The sequence below is a fragment of the Meles meles genome, chromosome 9 (genome assembly GCF_922984935.1).
Source record: "Meles meles chromosome 9, mMelMel3.1 paternal haplotype, whole genome shotgun sequence".
Classification (NCBI taxonomy): domain Eukaryota; kingdom Metazoa; phylum Chordata; class Mammalia; order Carnivora; family Mustelidae; genus Meles; species Meles meles.
This window is the reverse complement of record NC_060074.1, coordinates 24,732,748-24,755,873: the sequence shown is the minus strand read 5'-3', so window position 1 is coordinate 24,755,873 and position 23,126 is coordinate 24,732,748. Positions and strand designations below refer to the sequence as shown.

The 23,126-nt window shown below is 35.8% G+C and overlaps 1 protein-coding gene across 1 annotated transcript in view; it reads right to left on the bottom strand.

The window, feature by feature from the left end:
- Positions 1 to 23,126, bottom strand: part of SPAG16 (sperm associated antigen 16) — a 1,085,475-nt gene that overhangs the window by 483,616 nt on the left and 578,733 nt on the right. Inside the window, exon 12 of the mRNA XM_046019197.1 lies at positions 22,415 to 22,600. Within this exon, the coding sequence (XP_045875153.1) occupies positions 22,415 to 22,600 (186 nt within the window). The remainder of the gene's footprint in view (positions 1 to 22,414; positions 22,601 to 23,126) is intronic.

Sequence of the window (23,126 nt, the reverse complement as noted above, 5' to 3'; positions counted from 1 at the left end):
ATTCCCCTGGGAAGCCATCTAGCCCTGGGCTCTTGTTTGTTGGGAGGTTTTTTATTACTGCTTCAATTTCCTTGTTGGTTATGGTCTGTTAAAGTTTCCATTTCTTCCTGGTTCAGTTTTGGTAGTTTATATATCTCTAGGAATGCATCCATTTCTTCCACATTGTCTAATTTGTTGGCATATATTTGTTTGTAATACATTCTTATAATTGTATTTGTATTTCTTTGGTATTGGTTGTGATCTCTCCTCTTTCATTCATAATTTTATTTATCTGGGTCCTTTTTCCTTTCTTTTGGATAAGTCTGGACCAGGGTTTATCAATCATATTAATTCTTTCAAAGAAGCATCTATTAGTTTCATTGATCTGTTCTACTGTTCTTTTGCTTTCTATTTCATTGATTTCTGCTTTGATCTTTATTATTTCTCTTCTCATGCTGGGTTTAGGCTTTATTTGCTATTCTTTTTCCAGCTTCTTTAGGTGTAGGGTTAGGTTAAAGACCTTTCTTATGTATTAGCAAAAGGTTAGAGACCTTTCTTGTTTCTTGAGAAAGGTTTGTATTGCTATATACTTTCCTCTTAGGACTGTCTTTGGTGTATCCCAAAGATTTTGAACAGTTGTGTTTTCATTTTCATTTGCTTCCATTATTTTTTAAAAATTCTTTTTAAATTTCCTGGTCGACCCATTTATTCTTTAGGAGGATGTTCTTTAGCTGCCATGTATTTGAGTTCTTTCCAACTTTCCTCTTGTGATTGAGTTCAAGTTTCAAAGCATTGTGGTGAAAAGATGCAGGGAATGATCTCAATCTTTTGGTACTGGTAGAGACCTGATTTGTGACCCAAGATGTGATCTATTTTCAATGAAAGCCTAGCTAGACGTAGGATTCTTGGTTGAATATTTTTCTCATTTAGTGCTCTGAATATATCCCACACTGCTCCTCCCATTGGATGAAGGAGGGGTGATATCTCCCTGAATCTGCTGCTTGTTGAGGCCCTTGCTTGACGAACTCTGAATATATCACATCAGTCCTTTCTGGCCTACCTCATCTCTGTGAATAGGTCTTCTGCCTATCTAATGTTTCCATCATTGTAGATTACAGACCTCTTTTCCCCAAGCTGCTTTCAGGATTTTCTTTTTGTCTGAAATTTGTAAGTTTTACTTCTAGATCTTGGGGGTGTTGACTTATTTTATTTTTATTGATTTTTGAGGGGGATTCTCTGTGCCTCCTGGATTTTGATGCTTTTTTCCTTCCCCAAATTAGGGAAGTTCTTCACTATAATTTGCTCCAGTATACTTTTTGCTCCTCCCTGTCTTCTTCTGGTATCCCAATTATTCTGATATTGTTTTGCTTTATGGTATGACTTATCCCTCAAACTCTCCCCTTGTGATCCAGTAGTTGCTTCTCTCTCTTTTCCATCTTCTTTATTCTCCATCATTTGGTCTTCTATATCACTAGTTTTTTCTCCTGCCTCATTTATCCTAGCAATTAGAGTCTCTATGTTTTATTGTACCTCATTAATAACCTTTTTGATTTTGACTTGGTTAGATTTTATTTCTCCAGAAAGGGATTCTCTAATATATTCTATGCTTTTTTCAAGCCCAGTTAGTATCTTTATAATCATCATTCTGAACTCTAGTTCTGACATCTTACTAATGTCTATGTTGATTAGGTCCCTGGCAGTCAGTATTGCCTCCTGTTCTTTTTTTTTTTTTTTTTTTTTTTTTTTGAGGTGAGTTTTTGCATTCTGTCATTTTGTCCAAAGAAGAATAGATGAATGAGAGAACAAAATGCTAAAAGGGTAATAACAACCCCAGAAAAATATACACTAAATAAATCAGAAGAGACCCAAAACCAGGGATAAAAGAAATAAAAAAGAATTTGATCAGGCTGGTGAATAGAACAGAGCTATACACTAGATTTTGGGTATGTTTCGGTCTGTTAGAAGAAACTGCCTCCAAAATTTTAAAGAAAGAAATGCACACACACACACACACATAAGGATAAATACAATGAAGGGATGGAATATGACTAAAAATGAAAATTAAAAAAGATATTTAAAAAGGAATTGATAAGAAGTTGGTTCAAAAAGGAAAGAAGAAAATTTTTTTAAAAATAGGGAAAGAAAAAAAAGAAAATTTTAAAAATTAACTTTTTAAAACTAAAGAATCATGGAGGAAAACTTGTGAATTCTATGTACTATATTCCCTTGGGACTGGAGTTTTACAGTTCTCATTGATCAGTAAGTTTGCTCTTGGTGGGATGTTCTTGCTGATCTTCTGGGGGAGAGTCCTGTTGCATTGATTCTCAAATGTCTTTGCCCAGGAAAGAATTGCACTGTACTTGCCAGGGGCCAGGCTAAGTAATCTTGGGTTTGCTCTCAGTAGAGCAAACTTTGTTCCTTGAAGGCTTTCTACAATGCTTTAAAGGGTGAGAATGAATACCCCAGAGGTACCAAGAGTTCAGGGCCCCACTCCTCAGTGCACCCTCAGAGAAAAGCAGTTAATAACTCCTGTCTCCCTGGTCTCTGGCCGTACTCTATGCTCACCCAGACTGAGCATTTCTATCCTTGGCACATAACCACATTTGGAGTCTCCAAACCCAGCAGATTCCTGAAGCATGCTCCCACACTGCTCTTCCCATTGGAAGAAGGAGGGGGGGATGTTTCCCTGAATCTGCTGCTTGTTGAGGCCCTGCTTGAAGAGCTCTGAATATATCAAGTCAGTCCTTTCTGGCCTGCCACATTTCTGTGGATAGGTCTTCTGCCTATCTGATGTTTCCATCAGTGTAGATTACAGACCTCTAAAAGTTTCAGTTTTGTGCTCCACTGCTATATTACTTGCCAGTAGCTGGCTACTGGAGGCTCCCTCCCCCGCAATGGTCTATCTTCTTGTATATCACCTTGGAGTCACTTCTCTGCATGTCCTTCCAGAAAGTGGCCATTTTTCTTTTCATAGAGTTGCTGCTATTCTTTTCTTCGATCTTCTGTAGAGTTTGTAGGTGTTCAAAATTATTTGATAACTATCTAGCTGAATTCCTGGGACCAGATGAAATTTAGGTCTCCTACTCCTCCACCATCTTGTTCATCCTTGAAAACTGAAGCTTATGTTCAGAAAAGTCTGTACACATAATCTTCACTGTAGCTTTATTTGTACTATCCCCAAACTGGAAATAAACAAAATGTTTTTCAAAGAACAAAGAGGTAAACAAACTGTGATATATCCATATAATGGACTATTATTTAGCAATAAAATGGAATGAACTATCAATACACAAAACAGTTCAATAAATCTCAGGGGCATCTTGCTGATTGAAAAAGAGCCAAACTCAGATGGACACTTATGGTATGATTCAATTTATATAATAATTTTGAATCAACAATTATCATAATAGATAACAGATCAGTAGTTGCCAAGGGTTAGAATTTAGGAAAGGGTATGATCATTAAGGGGTAACAGGAGGGAGTTTCGTTATGGTGATGGAAAAACTGTATCTTAATTATGTTGTTCATTATATTACTCTAATCTACATATATAATAAAATTTCATACAATTATATACCCACACACATAAAACTGCATGTAGAAACTAGTGAAATCCAACTGTGCTTGAGTTAAAAATATTGTACAAATGTTAGTTTCCAAGTTTTGATAATATACAATGGTCAGATATTACCACTGGAGAAATTTGGGTGAAGAGTACATGGACACTACTATTTCCCAACTTATTGTGAGTATTTAACTCAAAATAAAAATTACAAAAAAGTAATAGGGAATCACCTAAAATTAACTGGGGCCCCTGGGTGGCTCAGTTGGTTAAGTATCTGCCTTTGGCTCTGTTCACGATCCCTGGGTCTTGGGACTGAGCCTTGTAAAGGGCTCCCTGCTCAGTGGAGAGCTTGTTACTCCCTCTCCCTCTGCTGTTCTCCTTGCTTGTGCTCTCCCTCTCTGTTAAATAAAGAAATAAATAAAATTTATTTTTTTTTAAATTTACTGAACAGGGAAGGCTGGTATTATCTCAAATTGTATTTGTAAGAATTTCTCCGACAATTTGTGTGTAAGAATTGGAGCAAAACGTCAGACTCCATTTTCCCTAGACTGATCATAAAATTCTATTGAACTACTTAGGTCAACTGAAGAACTGAATTTTGTGACATAAAATATAGCTAAAATATTAGTCTGATAGATATTACATTTATATTTGCAAGGGGATGATTATGGGAGCAATAAAGGCTTAGAAAGAGGGTGGATTGTCTATGGAATGGTTGCCATTATTTCTATCCTTATATGCACACTCTTGGGTAGTCTCCTTTGACATTGACCCTGGTTTTGGCTATGTGATTTTTTTTTTTTTTTTGGTCAATGGGACACTAGAATGAAGAGATATGAACAAGTTCTTGTTCACTAGGTATTTCTCTTTTTGTTGGACTCTTTTTGCCATAATGTGGAGAAGCTCAGGCAAGAAAGATGGAGGATGAAGGGCTGACCACAGAGAGAGGTTCCCCAGATGTCCCAGGTGAAGCTTTTTTTTTTTAAAGATTTTTATTTATTTATATGACAGAGAGAGATCACAAGTAGATAGAGAGGCAGGCAGAGAGAGAGAGGGAGAGGGAAGCAGGCTCCCTGCTGAGCAGAGAGCCCGATGCGGAACTTGATCCTAGGACCTCGAGACCATGACCTGAGCCAAAGGCAGCGGCTTAACCCACTGAGCCACCCAGGCGTCCCCCAGGTGAAGCTTTAGACATGTGAACAAGGCCATCTTAAACCACCCTGTCTAGGCAAGCCAGTCCAGAATACAACTACCCTGTCAACACCTGGAGAGAAAGAGAGAGGGTAAAAAAAAAAAAAAAAAAAAAAAAAAAATATATATATATATATATATATATATATATATATAATCTATCTATCTATCTATCTATCTACCTATCTATCATCTATCTATCTATCTAAATCTCTAAATCACTGATGAACTTGGTTGTGGAAATATTAGAAAGTTTTCTTCTGAATGTTTCTACTTGCTTAGTGAAATAAAATATCCAGATCATGATCTCAGAGGAATAAGAAAACTGTTAGGGATTTGAAGATAGAGGAGGAAGGTATGAAATATTTATCTCATATGGTAGAAAGTTAATCAACAGAGTAGATGCAGTAGCATTCACCTTGTGAGTTGATGTTATAAATTGAAACCAGTCACCATGGTTCATTTTTGTTTTTCTTTTTGTCTTTTTTCTAGTCATGCTAAGCTTATCAGGTACAGACATAGAGTAGGTAGAGAATTTGGCTTGATCAGAATTGGGGTTTTGACAGGCAAGAACTATGGAACAAGGGAGGACCAATAGAATTGAAGCTGGGTGGAAAGGAGAGGTCATTATGATGGACATTGGAGTCCACTCTGGGTAAGAAGAGAGCCTACAGGACAATTATCACAGGGAAAAAAAAACAAAATAAAGCAAAACAGTGGAGGTGTTGAATTACCAATATCACTGGAAAGAATTGTTGGAGTGATAATATTGGAGTCTACAAGCTAGAGAGAGGGAAGATGGTGCTTACAGAGTAGAAAATTTAAAATCAAAATTTTGTTATTAGAAGTAAGGGGGTGAAGAAACTGGAAAGGCAAGGTGTTAGATGAATTTTCTCCTTGGATATTAAAGTTGCATTCAATGAAGACAGTAAATTATTCAAAATACAAAGGGATGACCAGGCATTTATGTATCTGACTATAAAATGGAGAAATGGCTAATTTTACAGTCAACTGTGTGCTTCTACAAAGCTGTGGTTTGGGGAAGGTGGGAGGAAGGAAAAGTGGTCTAGAATTGTCTGTGAAGAGCATGGTGGGAACATAAACCATTAGTTTACATATTAATTAAACAAATCTTTATTACTTTCCCATATGACCCAAACTCTAAGAACTCTAAGAACACATTAGTGAATAAACCATGAGGTCCTCTGGTAGGTGACATTTGTGTTAGTACTCCAAACAATTTTAACTTTAACTATTTTATATAGATGAGTTAATATATGATGCTGTGTGCAAAACTCTAAAGTACATTTTATTTATCCACTTCAGAGGTAGGATCTACATGCTTTACATGCTTAATATTCATGAGGAGATATAAATCTTTGGAGAAAGATTTTAAGAGGAAGGAGGTAGGGGCTCCATTAAAAAGGGGGCTCAAACTGCTCAAGAGAGATTAGTTTAAGGAAGAAGATGAAAGAATACATTGACGATATTGAGGATATAGAATATTTTGCTGATAACAGGTATTGAATTTCAAAGCATACAGTGGGAGATCATAGGTAAATGAGAGATCAAGTCTGATTGTTGGATATATGGACAATATCTAGAATATAATGGCCAGTTTCTTGTGGTGATCCAAATAAACAAGGGCTGTTAGTCTAATGGAATTAATCCCAATAGCTTCTAAATGAACACTGAACAATACATTCCTATTTGGAGATTGGATCCTTAGGTAAACTATAGTGATAAGAATATGAAGATAAACAATAAAAGCCATGGTAATTCACATAATAAAGAGTTAATTTATTTTTGGAGATGTTGCTGAAAGCCTTAAGTCTAGGATTTTGTAACCTGACTAGAAATTAATAAGAAAAAAAGAGAGCAGAGAGTAAAGATGACTGCATACATAATTCACATGTGTTTATTAGTGTTAATGTGTAAGAAATTTACAATTCATAATGAATATTAAGCATGCTGCAGGTAGCATCGTTGGTGCACATACAGTTTATTGTAATTTTGCATACACCTATGATACATTAATTCATATATGTAAAATAATTAAGTTAAATTTATTCTGGAAATGCTGACATTAATATTCTCTAAAAAGCAAATTTAATTTGTCACATGATAGTTATAGGAATAGACAACAAAATAAGTTATACTCATTTCTAAAATGGTAAGCATCAGATATTTTTATAAACTTGTCAGAAATCTGGGAAAGCTAATCAAGAAAACAAATGTCAAATGCTCATTATTTTACAGTAGTTAGGGCTTTCATACAAAGATATATTTTGTGTTTCCAGGCTAAAATGTTGCACCTTTTAAAATGCATATTTAGATAACCACCATGAATTTCCAATAGTAGCTTTACCTTTTTCCCTTAAAGATTTATTTATTTATTAGAGAGAGAGAGAGAGGCAGAGGGAGAGAAAATCTCAAGCAGACTCCATGCTGGTGCAGAGCCCAACTTGGGGCTCTATCTCATAACCCTGCAACTATGACCTGAGTTAAAACTAAAAGTTAGATGCACAGCTGACTAAGCCACCAAGGTGTCCCTCCAGCAGTGACTTTAAATCTTAAATATATAAGTAAGAAGTTTTACTGGGACATATATTTAGAGAATAATACATAAAATAACTCTATATAACTCATTCAACACTTTCAAGCTTAATTTTTAAGTGATTGCATTACTTAGCAGGAGTAAGGAAAAACAATTTTTGGATCCCTCTAAGTCTGCCAATATACTCAAGAAATTATATAATCTAGGTAGTCTTACTAGCCCGAAGTAAAAACAAACAAAATACATTTTATAATTATTTCTAGTTGTTATTGCTGAATAGCATTTTAGATTGTTTCTTGCTAATGAATATTATTCTAAAATTCACCATATTCTTTCTTACTCAAAACTCTATCTTCCAACACCAGGCATGTATTAGTATAGCAATAATCTATGCCCTTGAGTATTAATACTTTTTAGGTTACATTTTAATACCATTAATAGTGTGTAATATGTCCTTCATCTCTAATACATCCAACTTTGCAAATGAATCATAAAGAGTATGAGATACATTGTTAGTGAAATATTATATATTATAAATACTAAACTCAATTTTTATAATTTATTTGGTGCTATCTCAAAAACAAACTGACATAATAACCCCCCAAAATGGAATAGAATCGTCACAGAAAAGTTCATTCTTCAAATGAAAACTGCTTTAAACTATCTTTTTTCCCCCATTTTATTTATTTTTTCAGTGTAACAGTATTCATTGTTTTTGCAGAACACCCAGTGCTCCATGCAATACGTGCCCTCCCTATTACCCACCACCTGTTCCCCCATCCTCCCACCCCAGCTTTAAACTATCTTAAACAGGATTGTTTATGTGTTATGGGAACCTACAGGTTATAAAGATGAGAAGACTGCACCATTGTAAATGTCCACCTCATTGGGGACTATTACTTGTAAGACTATAGTTTTTTCCAATAATAGAGAGGTAGGACACATATACCTCAAAAAGCCAGTCATTCCCAATGATAGTTGTTTTGCCTCTCTAGAGCTAAGGAATTAATCTTTAGATCAATGGCCAAGTAGAGAGCCCCTCTAATAACTTATAAGGTGTGGATTATATCAGTGGCACCTTCCATAACATAAACTCCCCTGGGACTAAAACTTTGTTTGCCATATGACTTGGTACATAGTTGGTAAATATTGAATAAAAGAATAAATAATCAATCTAATCTAGTAAATGAATTAAGAAGTTGTAGGCCAAATGAAAAGCAATGACTTTTCTACAAAGTGAAATTACTCCTAGTGGTATTGCTTCCTACAGGACCCATTCCAGGTTGTGAGGTAACCAAAGGCCAGACAAGGTGATAATCTTCCATGTTCTTTGATGGAAGATGGTCTGGTTCACTTTCTCCCCCCCCCCCCTTTTTTTAAATTTCTTTTCAGCATAACAGTGCTCATTGTTTTTGCACCACACCCAGTGCTCCATGCAACACGTGCCCTCACTAATACCCACCACCTTGTTCCCCCAACATCCCACCCCCCGCCCCTTCTAGACCCTCAGGTTGTTTTTCAGAGTCCATAGTCTCTCATGGTTCATCTCCCCTTCCAGTTTCCCTCAACTCCCTTCTCCTCTCCGTCTCCCCATGCCCTCCAAGTTATTTGTTATGCTCCACAAATAAGTGAAACCATATGATAATTTACTCTCTCTGCTTGACTTATTTCACTCAGCATAATCTCTTCCAGTCCTATCCATGTTGCTACAAAAATTGGGTATTCATCTTTTCTGATAGAGGCATAATACTCCGTAGTGTATATGGACCACATCTTCCTTATCCATTCGTCTGTTGAAGGGCATCTTGGTTCTTTCCACAGTTTGGCGACCGTGGCCATTGCTGCTATAAACATTGGGGTACAGATGGCCTTTCTTTTCACTACATCTGTATCTTTGGGGTAAATACCCAGCAGTGCAATTGCAGGGTCATAGAGAAGCTCTATTTTTAATTTCTTGAGGAATCTCCACACTGTTCTCCAAAGCGGCTGTACCAACTTGCATCCCCACCAACAGTGTAAGAGGGTTCCGCTTTCTACACATCCTCTCCAACACATTGTTTCCTGTCTTGCTAATTTTGGCCATTCTAACTGGTGTGAGGTGGTATCTCAATGTGGTTTTAATTTGAATCTCCCTGATGGCCAGTGATGATGAACATTTTTCCATGTGTCTGATAGCCATTTGTATGTCTTCATTGGAGAAGTGTCTGTTCATATCTTCTGCCCATTTTTTTTTTCATTTTATTTATTTTTTCTTTTCATTTTATTTATTTTTTCAGTGTAACAGTATTCATTCTTTTTGCACAACACCCAGTGCTCCATGCAAAACGTGCCCTCCCCATTACCCACCACCTGTTCCCCCAACCTCCCACCCCTGACCCTTCAAAACCCTCAGGTTGCCCCAACCTCCCACCCCTGACCCTTCAAAACCCTCAGGTTGTTTTCAGAGTACATAGTCTCTTATGGTTCGCCTCCCCTACCCAATGTCCATAGCCCGCTCCCCCTCTCCCAATCCCACCTCCCCCCAGCAACCCCCAGTTTGTTTTGTGAGATTAAGAGTCATTTATGGTTTGTCTCCCTCCCAATTGATATGATTATCTGTTTTGTGTGTGTTGAGTTTGAGAAGTTCATTTTAGATCCTGGATATCAACCTTTTGTCTATACTGTCATTTGCAAATATCTTCTCCCATTCCGTGGGTTGCCTCTTTGTTTTGTTGACTGTTTCCTTTGCTGTGCAGAAGCTTTTGATCTTGATGAAGTCCCAAAAGTTTATTTTTGCTTTTGTTTCCTTTGTTTTTGGAGACATATCTTGGAAGAAGTTGCTGTGGCTGAAACCGAAGAGGTTACTGCCTATGTTCTCCTCTAGGATTCTGATGGATTCCTATCTCACATTGAGGTCTTTTATCCATTTCAAGTTTATCTTTGTGTACGGTGTAAGAAAATGGTCGAGTTTCATTCTTCTACATATAGCTGTCCAGTTTTCCCAGCACCATTTACTGAAGAGACTGTCTTTTTTCCACTATATATTTTTTCCTGTTTTGTCGAAGATTATTTGACCATAGAGTTAGGGTCCATATATGGGCTCTATACTCTGTTCCACTAGTCTATGTGTCTGTTTTTATGCCAGTACCACACTGTCTTGGTGATCACAGCTTTGTAGTAAAGCTTGAAATCAGGTAACATGATGCTGCCAGTTTTATTTTTGTTTTTCAACATTTCCTTAGCAATTTGGGGTTTCTTCTGATTCCATACAAATTTTAGGAGTATTTGATCCAGCTCTTTGAAAAATATCAGTGGAATTTTGATCAGAATGGCATTAAAAGTATAGATTGCCCTAGGCAGTATAGACATTTTAACAATGTTTATTCTTCCAATCCAAGAGCATGGAATGGTCTTCCATCTTTTTGTGTCTACTTCAATTTCTTTCATGAGTGTTCTGTAGTTCCTCGAGTACAGATCCTTTACCTCTTTGGTTAAGTTTATTCCCAGGTATCTTATGGTTCTTGGTGTTATAGTAAATGGAATCGATTCTCTAATTTCCCTTTCTGTATTTTCATTGTTAGTGTATAAGAAAGCCACTGATTTCTGTACATTGACTTTGTGTCCTGCCATGTTACTGAATTTCTGTATGAGTTCTAGTAGTTTGGGGGTGGAGTTTTTTGGGTTTTCCTTATAAAGAATCATGTCATCTGCGAATAGAGAGAGTGTGACTTCTTCATTGCCAATTTGGATACCTTTTATTTCTCTTTGTTGTCTGATTGCTGTTGCTAGGACTTCTAGTACTATGTTGAACAAGGTGGTGAGAATGGGCATCCTTGTTGTGTTCCTGATCTCAACGGGAAGGCTGCAAAGGTGGTACTAAGGGGGAAATAGCCATCCAAGCCTCCTTCAAAAAAATTGAAAAATCCAGAATACACCAGCTGTCTCTACACCTTAAAGAACTGGAGAACCAACAAAAAAAATCAAACCAACTCCACACATAAGAAGGGAAATAATCAAGATTAGAGCAGAGATCAATGAGGTAGAAACCAGAGATACGGTAGAATATATCAATGAAACTAGAAGCTGGTTTTTTGAAAGAATCAATAAGATCGATAAACCACTGGCCACACTAATCCAAAAGAAAAGAGAGAAAGCCCAAATTAATAAAATTATGAATGAAAAGGGAGAGATCACAACTAACACCAAGGAAATAGAAACAATCATCAGAAATTATTATCAACAGTTATATGCCAATAAGCTAAGCAACATAGATGAAATGGATGCATTCCTGGAAAACTATAAACTCCCAAAATTGAACCAGGAAGAAACTGACAACGTGAATAGACCGATATCTAGTAATGAGATTGAAGCAGTGATCAAAAACCTCCCAAAAGACAAGAGCTCAGGACCTAATGGATTCCCTGGAGAATTCTACCAAACTTTCAAAGAAGAAATAACACCTATTCTCCTGAAGCTGTTTCAAAAAATTGAAGCAGAAGCAAAATTTCCAGACTCTTTTTATGAAGCCAGCATTACCCTGATCCCCAAACCAGGCAAAGACCCTACCAAAAAGCAGAATTTCAGACCAATATCACTGATGAATATGGATGCTAAGATTCTCAACAAGATCCTAGCAAACAGGATCCAACAGTACATTAAGAAGATTATCTACCATGACCAGGGGGGATTCATCCCTGGGTTACAAGGATGGTTCAACATTCACAGATCAATCAATGTGATAGAACAAATCAATAAGATAAGAGGGAAAAAACACATGGTCCTCTCAATTGATGCAGAAAAAGCATTTGACAAAATCCAGCATCTGTGCCTGATTAAAATGCTTCAAAGTATAGGGATAGAGAGAACATGCCTGAATTTCACAAAATCTATCTATGAAAGACCCATAGCAAATATCATTCTCAATGGGAAAAAGCTTGCAGCCTTCTCGTTGAGATCAGGAACATGACAAGGATGGTTCACTTTCAATGCAGGACACACATTAAATTATTTGAAATTTCTATGAAAATTATATTCTCTAGTGTTTTATTTAAGAAAAATTCATTATTAACTAAACAGGAAGTATTTCCCATCTAATAACATGGTTTCATATAAGAAAGTAGATTAATCCCACCTATATTGCTTGCTATTTTTACATCACCTAGTTTACTGTTTTTACTTTGATTTGATGCATTTGGACATTAACTTCATTTCAATAACAACTGAATCAAATCTTAGAGTTTACTTTAAATGACAACCATTTCAGTAATTTCAAAACAATGTTTCAGGGCCATGATAATACTTAGTTTTTCCTGTTCCAAATAAATGGGTTTTAAACAAGTTGGTTCTATAGTCACTGATAAAGCATAGGTAAATAAATAAATATCATTTTGATTAGGTACATAAATATTTATGATAGTCACTTATGTAACTCTAAAATTAATTTTGAGCTAAATGTTTAAACTCACTGCATTAATACTAAAATATGTACACACACAATGTGGGTAGACACGTACATACATACACACACACACACATATATAACCAAACTTAAGCTATAAAAACACATGTGATTCTAATTTTTTACCTCATATATATTATGGCTATAGATCGTTTTATTTTAATATATATTTTTATTTTAATATATATTAATGAGGAAATATACTACATCTTTTTAGTCATTAGCATGGAGGAGAATTAAGACTCATCTATTAATCAGATCTTTTTTGGTGGAGGTGGAAAAGGAGTGTTCCATTTTTTATACATTAAATTGTTTGATTGGTGGCAATAAAGTAATAAAATACCATGTTTTAACATACATATATCCAGTAAATATCCTTAGTTTCACCTATACTCATCCAAATCATTTCCCCCCTTTTTTTTAAGATTTTGTTTATTTTTTTTAAAGATTTTATTTATTTATTTGACACACAGAGAGAGATCACAAGTAGGCAGAGAGGCAGGCAGAGAGAGAGGGGCAAACAGGCTCCCCGCTGAGCAGGGAGCCCCATGCGGGACTTGATCCCTGGACCCTGAGATCATGACCTGAGCCGAAGGCAGGGGCTTAACCCACTGAGCCACCCACGTGACCCATGATTTTGTTTATTTTAAAGAGGGAGTATAAGCAGGGGGAAGAGCAGATGTGAGGGAAGATGGGGGGCATAGGAGCTCAGGCAGATTCTATGTTGAGGATGGAGCCCAGCTTGGGGTTGGATCTCAGATCCTGAGATCATGACCTGAACTGAAACCAAGAGTTGGACTCTTAACCAACTGAGCCATCCAGGAACCCCCTAATTATTTCTAATATACAGTTTAGATGGTTTCCATGATAACAGAGAATGCACCTTATTTAGCACAAGTTAAATACAAATTAGAGACTCCTTTTATGTGAGATAGTATTTGTTTTATAAAAGTATAAGGTCAAATTTTGAAATCTTAATGACATCTACCTCTTTTATTGATCTATCAAGTACACTAATGTAAAAGTACATTAACATCAAATTTACTGCAGTGAACACCGTTGCTTGAAGCATTCTTCACACATACACAGAAAGCCATATTAGTTGTTAGAGCTTCATGATTTTTTAAGCATTTTATAATTTACTAAATGACATCTGAACTTTAGCTTTAACATGATTTTTCTTCATGAAATATCTATCCTATTTACCTAGTAATTATGTACTGTTTTGGAGTGAAGATGAGAGTGAAAAAAATATACTTTATTTTTTTCATTTTTTATGATTATCTCTATATATTTATGTTCAATAATATGAAAGGTATAATTTAAAGCCTATATTTCAAGGGGAAAATTCATTTAAATATAAACAAAAATCCAAGAACATGTGATAATTGATTTATTATCCATGGAACAGGATAAATTGATCACAAGAGGTCAATTTAAGTATGTTACCATTCCTTTTAATGTAACATAATTACGTTTCAAGGATTGCTTTAGCAGCCTATTAATACATACACCTTGGGTGTCTTTTCAAGTAAAAGGAGGCAAACTGGGGGGCTTTACAATGCCAGACAGGTATTACTATACCAATAATTTATACCCTTGAGTCTTAATACTTCTTACATTATGTTTTAAAACCATTAATATTGTATAATATGTCCTTCACCTCTAATATACCCAACTTTGCGAAGAATCATAAAGAACATGAAATATATTATTAAATAAATACTTTATGTTATAAATACTAAACTCCATTTTTATAATTTATTTGGTGCTATCTTATTACTAATTTATAATAAAAAATAATTTTTTCCATTTTTAGAGTCTACATGGGTGCATTTATGCAAAAGAAACTAATAGTATATTATTATTAAAAGAAGATAACTCACCATAAGAAAATCTTAATATTTTACATTTCTTTTTTCTTAATTTTAGCTATTCCCTTCATCCATGGCCTTCTGTTTCTCTCATCTCACCCAGCCCAGGGGTTATGATTGGAAATGAATTATTAAATTAAGAAGGAAGCAATGCTAGTGGGCAGGAAGAAACATTCAAATCTCTCCAATTGAAATCACCTGTTACATGAAAAATGAGAAGGCATTCTTCATTCTACAGCCTTTTCTGGAATGCCAGTTGATGAATCTGCTTGGAAAAATGTTTTATAAAGTTCATGATAGTGTTCCAGCATAAAGAGAATGAATCTTTTGATTTTTAGGTGTCTCAAAATTTAACAGGGTGATTTGTTTTCTCTTTCTCTTTCAAGACACAATTCCTCAGCAATTCTTTTTGGCTTTTTCTTCCAAATCTGTACAGAACACAAAAGTTCTTATTATCCTCACTATTCTCTTTATAGTGCAAATCTTTACTGTCTTTGGCCTAAACTGTGGCAATAGCTTCCTAGGTGATCTTCCTGCCTTATCTTTGTTCCCCCACACCTCTTCTACTACAGCACCTTCTCAGCACAGTAGTGTAAAACGGATTATGTGACTGTTCTGTTCAAAATCCTCCAGTGCTTTTCTATCCTACTGAGAATAAACATCAAGTCACTCAAATAAGCTACAAGATCCTGTTTCATATGTGCTCCCCATATAACTAACCGCCTTACCTCTATCTTTTGCACATCTGCTCACCCTACCCCAGACACACTGGGCCTGTCTTGTCCTGCTACCAAGACAAGGGGAGTTCACTACTAATGAAAGCTTGAAATGCTCTCCTAGATATCTTTTTGACTTGCTTTCTTACCTACTCTAGATTATCCAAATATCAACTTTATGGTGAGAATTTTCCTGATCATCCTGTTTAAAATTGCAATTCTTCCTAATTCCCACCATTCCTTTCCAACGCTCATATTTTACTTTTTCTCTACCATACTTAAGACTTTTAAAGACTATACATAATTTTTTTTTATTTGATGTATTTTCTCCCTTCCAATAGAATGCCATCTACATGAAGACAGGAGCTTTTTGTCAGTTTTGTTCATTGATGTAGCTTAGTGACTAGAACAATGCACATAACAGAGTGCTCAGTGCATATTTGCTTCAAAATAAATTTTGAAAAACAAACTTGTAAGGTCAACTACATGAAAGGTAATTATCTGTATTCTATGAGCTTGACTGCAGTCAGAAAAACTGGTTCTTGGTAAATACAGTCAGTGCTACTATAAAATTGAGATTCTCAGTATTTCTTTATTGTTTAAATGAAATCATTATTATTGAATTAGTTTCTCACTAATGGAGACACTAATATTTTGTCTTATAATTTACTATTTTTACAGGCATTAACTTCCATGCAAACTAATTACTCAACTTACAGGTATTGCTATTGGCATGGAGGATTTTAAAGCCTCCAACAGTACTGCCACAGAATTAAGAATGGGAAATAGAAAGAGCAAGGGGAGAAAAAGTAGAGGGAGTTGAATAGATATTTATTACCAGTACCAAATCTCTATTACTACTCCATCTAAATAATTTTGAGAACAGTGACAGGGTTTGTCTTAAATGCCTTAATATTATGTCATGAGGGGGCGCCTGGGTGGCTCAGTGGGTTAAGCCGCTGCCTTCGGCTCAGGTCGTGATCTCAGGGTCCTGGGATCGAGTCCCGCATCGGGCTCTCTGCTCGGCAGGGGACCTGCTTCCCTCTCTCTCTCTCTCTGCCTGCCTCTCTATCTACTTGTGATCTCTCTGTCAAATAAATAAATAACATATTAAAAAATATTATGTCATGAGGGGAAAAACATATCTCTGAACAAATATTCATGGGTACCTAATTTTGGACTGGGCGGGCTAAAATGCTATAACAAATAGACTGGAAATATAGTGTCTCAAACAAAAGAGAAGTTTATTTTCTTATTGCTTAAGAGTCCAGAGCATGTTATAAGACAACTGGAGGTAGAAAATGGGGGTGGCTTTACTTCAAGCAGACTGACAATTGCTCTGTCATTTTCAGTAATTGGCTTCAAAGATTACTCTATTCCTTGTCATTGATATCCCATCTTACCACAAGGGGAAAAGAACATAGAAATGGCACATATCACTTCAAATAATACTGTTATAGAGAACTTAATAACATAACCACACTTAAAGGAGGCCAAGAAAAAAAAAATAAGGTAGTCAGCCAGGCTAATAATATGGAAGAAGGAGAGAGTGGCTTCTGGTGAACAGCTAGTAGTCTCTGCCACACTGTGGCCTTTTGCCCACCAAACATCTGTGCCATTCTTCTTTCTGCATGTTCTCACTGACCTCGCACCCTGTGCACCAAAGGAGACAACACAAAGTGCTACTCCTTTATTGCAGATATCTCATAATGCATGGTCTCTGCATGATGCTCAGTCTGCTCCACTGGAGTCAGAGGCATCTCATGTTCTGGTGACCAAATAACAGACAAGTTTTTGTCTTTTCTGTCACCACAAAAAATGTACCTTGAAGCAAGGACAGAATAACTGCAACACAAACTCCAATACAAAAGTAGAAAAATGGGGAATACACAAGAGTTGCTAGTCTAAATAGTGATAGAATCCTGGGCAGGTATCATGAGGAACTTTGCCATGGCACTAAAGAAAAGTGATTGAATCATGTCTTTCTTCCTAAAAGGATCTCCTGAGCTCATGGTTCTCTCTGGTGTCTGTCTTTGGGGAGGTTTTGTTCTTGTTCATTATATTCTATGACCAGAACTAAAGTGGGTGCTATGGCCTGTGCCTTAATTATACACTGTAAAATAGTAGAAGTGAACTTCCTTTGGATGCAAGTTCAGGGCCCTGAGGATGGTTTTGAAGTCTGAAGAGTCTGAAGAGTCAGGGTTATTAAGAATAAGATAAAATTTTCTAAACTCCCAAGGTTTCCAACATATTTCTTCCAGTCAATGTAATGCAGCAGTAATCACAAATTATTTATCTAAACATAGTTCTTAAACCTGCTTTATTTTTCCCACTCAACTTAATCTTAAGGGCATCTGAAACAACACTCCTGGATATAAGGATGGTGGATTTATATCTCACTCTCTGGGGTCCAGAAGCTGTTGAATGTTACAAGTAACTCTGTGTCCTTCCATCCTTGTCTTAAACCACTCTGTTCTTGCCAATATCTTGTTGACAGTGGTGGGGGCAGTTACAGTCGGTAACATTTTGGCTATTTCCAATCCCTTCCTCTCAAGCTAGGAGCTAAGCAGGTACATGGTCTGCCTACCAAATATATCAGAGTGATAGTCTGGTAGAACCCCTCAGCCAAATACCAAGCTACCATGGAAGAAAAGCAACTAGGAGTCACCTAGAATACCTTACCTGACATTATAAATTGCAGATGCATTGTATATTCTCTGATTGCTTCAATATTGCTGCATTTTAAAATTACTTGTAATCTCATTGAAGGTAGTTATGGAGCCTTAGATTTTTCCAATATCTATAACACAGTGTAACACTATTCATTTTATGAATATTTATTGATAATTGTATTCTTTGAAGAAACACTAGCTATATTTTACAGCTGACTGAGATCTTTTCTGATTTTCCTATCCCATTTTAATCCCTTTTTAGATTTATGTAGGATAAGACAGAACAATTAAATTTTAGCTTGAATGTAGATGGGAACAGGGAGAATACTTTCTCCATATGTATACTTGATTTTTTTATCATTCATGCAACCGAACTACTATGTGTCAAGCACTGCCTACTTAGGATACAATGGTGCGAGTATGTGTGTATGTGTGTGTATGTTTAAGTGTGCATGTGTGCTTTAAGATTGACTTTTAATAAATATACTTGAAAATTAAGGTAGAAATCAATGATTGCTAGTTTAAATACATATAAATTTCCATTTTATATAAATAATCATATCAGAAGATCATTGAAATACTCCGGTTAATTATTCATAGAAACTTCGTAGAGTGTCGACACGTCCACACTAATCATACCACAGATACTGTTCAGAGATTCTTCTTAGCACTTAGTAAACTTGATCTGGGATTTTTTATGTTAATTGTGATTCTCAGTTATCCAACTTTCTGATAAGGAGCTAATTGGGTTCTTTTGGCAAGAAATGTCCAATTGAGGAGCAGTTGCAAGTACCTAGGGACCTGACATCAACTAACGGATGCTCAAGACTAAACTAGGAGCTCAAAGATAAAAACAAATTGTAAAAGAGAAGAATATATTTTAATCTCCTCCTTCTCTGGTGAACAGCAGAATCTATCAATTTTTTTTATTAAAAGTATATGGCATCAGGATAAGAGTATATGATTCAGCACAGCACAGCTTCTGCCACCAACATCTTACAAAGGCAAAAGACCTCTCCCCTTAAATCACATAGGTTCCATTAATGTATGAAATTATAAAGATACCAGTTTTAGACATATCTACAAAGTACTGATCCATGAGTAACTTTAAGTTGCAACCCAGTGTTTTGAATGTGACTCATATATCAATAGCTACTATAGAAAAAATTAACTTCTCCCTTACTTGCCATTATTTGTCCACAATCTCAGCTTCAAAATTGGTATATATGTTTCTCTTTGGCGATGAAAGTAAGCCCTTGACATTGACAGGAAATTTGAAATATAAAGAATTTTTGACATCAATTAGGAGCAATTTTGATCTGTTATATCAATATCTACAGGGCATCAACTGGAAGAGACAGTATCTGGGTATCGGAGTCACAGAAAAAAGTCATTAAATCAAAATGTTTGAAATCATTCCAAGTAGGGCTGAGTCTAGTGGGAACCAGTTTTTTAACTATAGTTTTTTTTTAAACACTGAATGATTAAAACTTAGGAAAATATGTTATATTATAGAATGTACCACAATATTCTATTGGGATTCTCATCTAAGCCAAAAGTGATAAAAATTAAAATTTGACACTAGTGTTAAAATTTTAGTTATAGGGGCGCCTGGGTGGCTCAGTGGATTAAGCCGCTGCCTTCGGCTCAGGTCATGATCTCAGGGTCCTGGGATCGAACCCCGCGTCGGGTTCTCTGCTCCGCAGGGAGCCTGCTTCCTCCTCTCTCTCTGCCTACTTGTGATCTCTCTCTCTCTGTCAAATAAATAAATAAAATCTTAAAAAAAAATTTCAGTTATAGAAAATAAATAAGTCTTACAGATCTACTATATAACACAGTATACACAGTTAACAAAAATGTATAGTTAAATTTTTGCTAGATTTAATATTAAGAGCTCTTGTTAGTAATAATAATAGTAATGCAAGAAGACAGGAAAAAAGTTTTTGGAGGTGATATTAGGTTTATGTCATAGACTGGTGACAGTGTATATTTTTATTCATGGGTGTATACTTATCATCAAACTCATCAAGTTGTATACATTAAATATGCACAGCCTTTTGTATGTCAATCTTACCTCAATAAAGTGTTTTTTAATTCCAATATGCTGTTATAATAAATATTTATTAAATCTGATCACATAATATAGAAACATAATAAAATTAAGAATTGCATATGATTGATTACTGCACATAAGCAAATGGTATACATTTGAGAATCAAAACACATCTAAGTTGTCACTATTTTAGATAGAAATGAGTCTAAATTATATTATTAGGAGCGATGTTTTCTGATGCAGTCTATGCCAAACATTATTTAACTGAATCTGTATAACTCAGGAGGGTTACGTTATTTATTCATTAATGTCCTATATCTGCCAAGTCAGGAGACAAAACTTCTAACATCATTTTAACAGTAAGAATTTAATTTATGGGATTGTTACCTATGTATAAAGTTGTTGGATGACTAAGTAGAGAAAAAAAGAACTGCCACTGCCAGAAAGAAATAGGGTGGATTGTTGAAACCTAGGAACTTGAAGAGGGGTGCCTGTAGAACTGAAACTTAGCTCTTGGAGGAGGGGACACTTGTCTACTGGTATTGGTGTTCCTCAGCTCAGAAACGGGACCATGATGAGCTGGAACACAGACCTCTGAGAAAAGGGTGCCTGTTTGCTGGAGTTAACATCTTTGAAGACAGCATGATGCAGCTTTTCCTGCAAGCATTAGAAAAACTGCCAATTTATCTGGATTTATCTGCTGTGATAAAAACAAATTGCTATTGCTGAAGTGAAGTGTTGCCAGGGTGATGCTCACTAGAACTACAAGTCCAGAAGAACCCCACAGGAAGGAGATGAAAATCAAGTCCCCTTCTCCTCCCCCAAACCTGCAGTTTCCTACAAGCACCCTCTATTGCCAAAGTCTAACAGAGAGTCTGCTGACAAAGCAAAAATGTAGTCTGTAAAATTCCAGTTGCAGCATCACAAAACCAGGCATAGGAGGATAAGTTTGGTACTGAGAAGAAACAGCATAATAACTGCTACAAGGACTTAGGAGACAGTCAACTTATGCACAGGACAGAGTAAAGCCTTTCAATGAATTCTTCCAGAAAACCAGACATTTTGTAAGCATCTTACTTGACCTCTCTCCTAAATGTTAACCAGAATTCAAGAAAGAATTGGTAGAATTTGTTCAAGGTATTGCTTTCCCTGTAACCCCAAATCAACAGTGTTTACCGTCACAGTGAGTCAATTTTTCTCCTACAAATAAACTACAATAGCTCAGTGGCAATTGTTTACCTAAACTTTTAAAAGTCATTATCACTTATATTTAGAATCTGGGCACTATTTTAATAATTATAGTGATAAGGAGTCCGACTGTTGATTTATAGTCCCTTAGGTAGCTGAAGCAGTCAGGATATTTGATAGTAGCTTTTTGTATCCTATTTTTATACCTAACAGGATAGAATAATCATACTAAATAAATGGATGAGAGGCATTTGACACTGCAAAATAATACATTTGACTGTCTTAAAAATATAAAACTTCTAGCAACATGGGGGGTTAGGGGGATAGGAGAAGAATAAATGAAACAAGATGGGATTGGGAGGGAGACAAACCATAAATGACTCTTAATCTCGCAAAACAAACTGGGGGTTGCTGGGGGGAGGTGGGATTGGGAGAGGGGGAGGGGGCTATGGACATTGCGGAGGGGAGGCGAACCATAAGAGACTATGGACTCTGAAAAACAACCTGAGGGTTTTGAAGGGTCAGGGGTGGGAGGTTGGGGGAACAGGTGGTGGGTAATAGGGAGGGCAGGTTTTGCATGGAGCACTGGGTGTTGTGCAAAAACAATGAATACTGTTATGCTGAAAAAAATAAATAAAATGGGAAGATATTGAGAAAAAAATATATAAAACTTCTATAACCATACAGTATTTATACAGGACTTTGCATAAATCAAATTACATTAATTCTTGCAATTTATGAATTGACAAGAAGCATTTAGTTTGGGTGTATTATACCAAAATTAAGCATAGAGCAAGTTATTATCTCTGTCATATTCATGTCTATTAAATTGTTGGTTTGAATATAAAGAAATCCTGTGGAAGAGAGAACTAAAATTCTAACCCTTTAAAATAAGTATTTGTTTCTCTCCTGCTTAAAACAAACAGCTTTCCAATGAAACAATTCTAATCCTATTACATAGGCTTGATCTTTATACTTAAATTTAGAAAAGATTATTACATCAACAATGATTAATAGAATTAGAAATGGATTTCACAGAGATTATTTCAGTAGCTTTCTATAATTTTATCAACCAACAAGTTATTTTTTTAATGTTTCCTGGTCATAGCACTGAGGGAAAAAAGCATTACCCACGTATATTTATTAGTGTAGAGGGTTAATGATGTTTAAAGTACTTCTTACCTATTAACATCCCAAATTTTGCTAGTTGTATCCAGGGAGGAAGAAGCCACAAAATCACCACAGGAATGCCACGTGCAGGACCATACTGCATGGCTGTGTCCTTCAAAGGTCAAAATGCAATTGCCTTTAGACAGGTCCCATAATTTAACTGTAGTGTCACCGCTCGAAGTAGCCAATTTGTTGCCACTGTTTGCAAGAATAGAAAAAGGTAATTTGTTAAAAAGTCAATTTCTGATTATTTTTTATGAGTGGTTATATGCTATCATTAATTTGTGTGTGTACCTGTGTTGCTTTTGCTTCTAATGCCATACTAAATGCTTGAATCTTACTCTCTTATTTGACTCCATATAATTAGGTACTTATTTGTATTGTTCAACAATTCAAGTTGATGAGACAAACTGCTGTTGCACACTCTCTAGATTAATTCTTCAATATTCTTCTGGATTAATTCACTAAATCAGTATTCTTTTTTAGTATGTATTTGTTTGAGGGCTATATGTTAGGTTCTGTGGATAATGTAGCCTCAGAATGATGAAATTTTAGACACTGGCTGAGATAATTTCAAAAACATTATATAATACAAAACAATAGGTCAGCAACTGTTTATGTGTGGATTAACTAAATGCTCCAGGAATGCAGCTTTGATGCTGAAAGAAGTAAACCAGGAATGAGATTTTGAGCTAGATCTTGAGAGAGGAAAGATTTTGAAGAG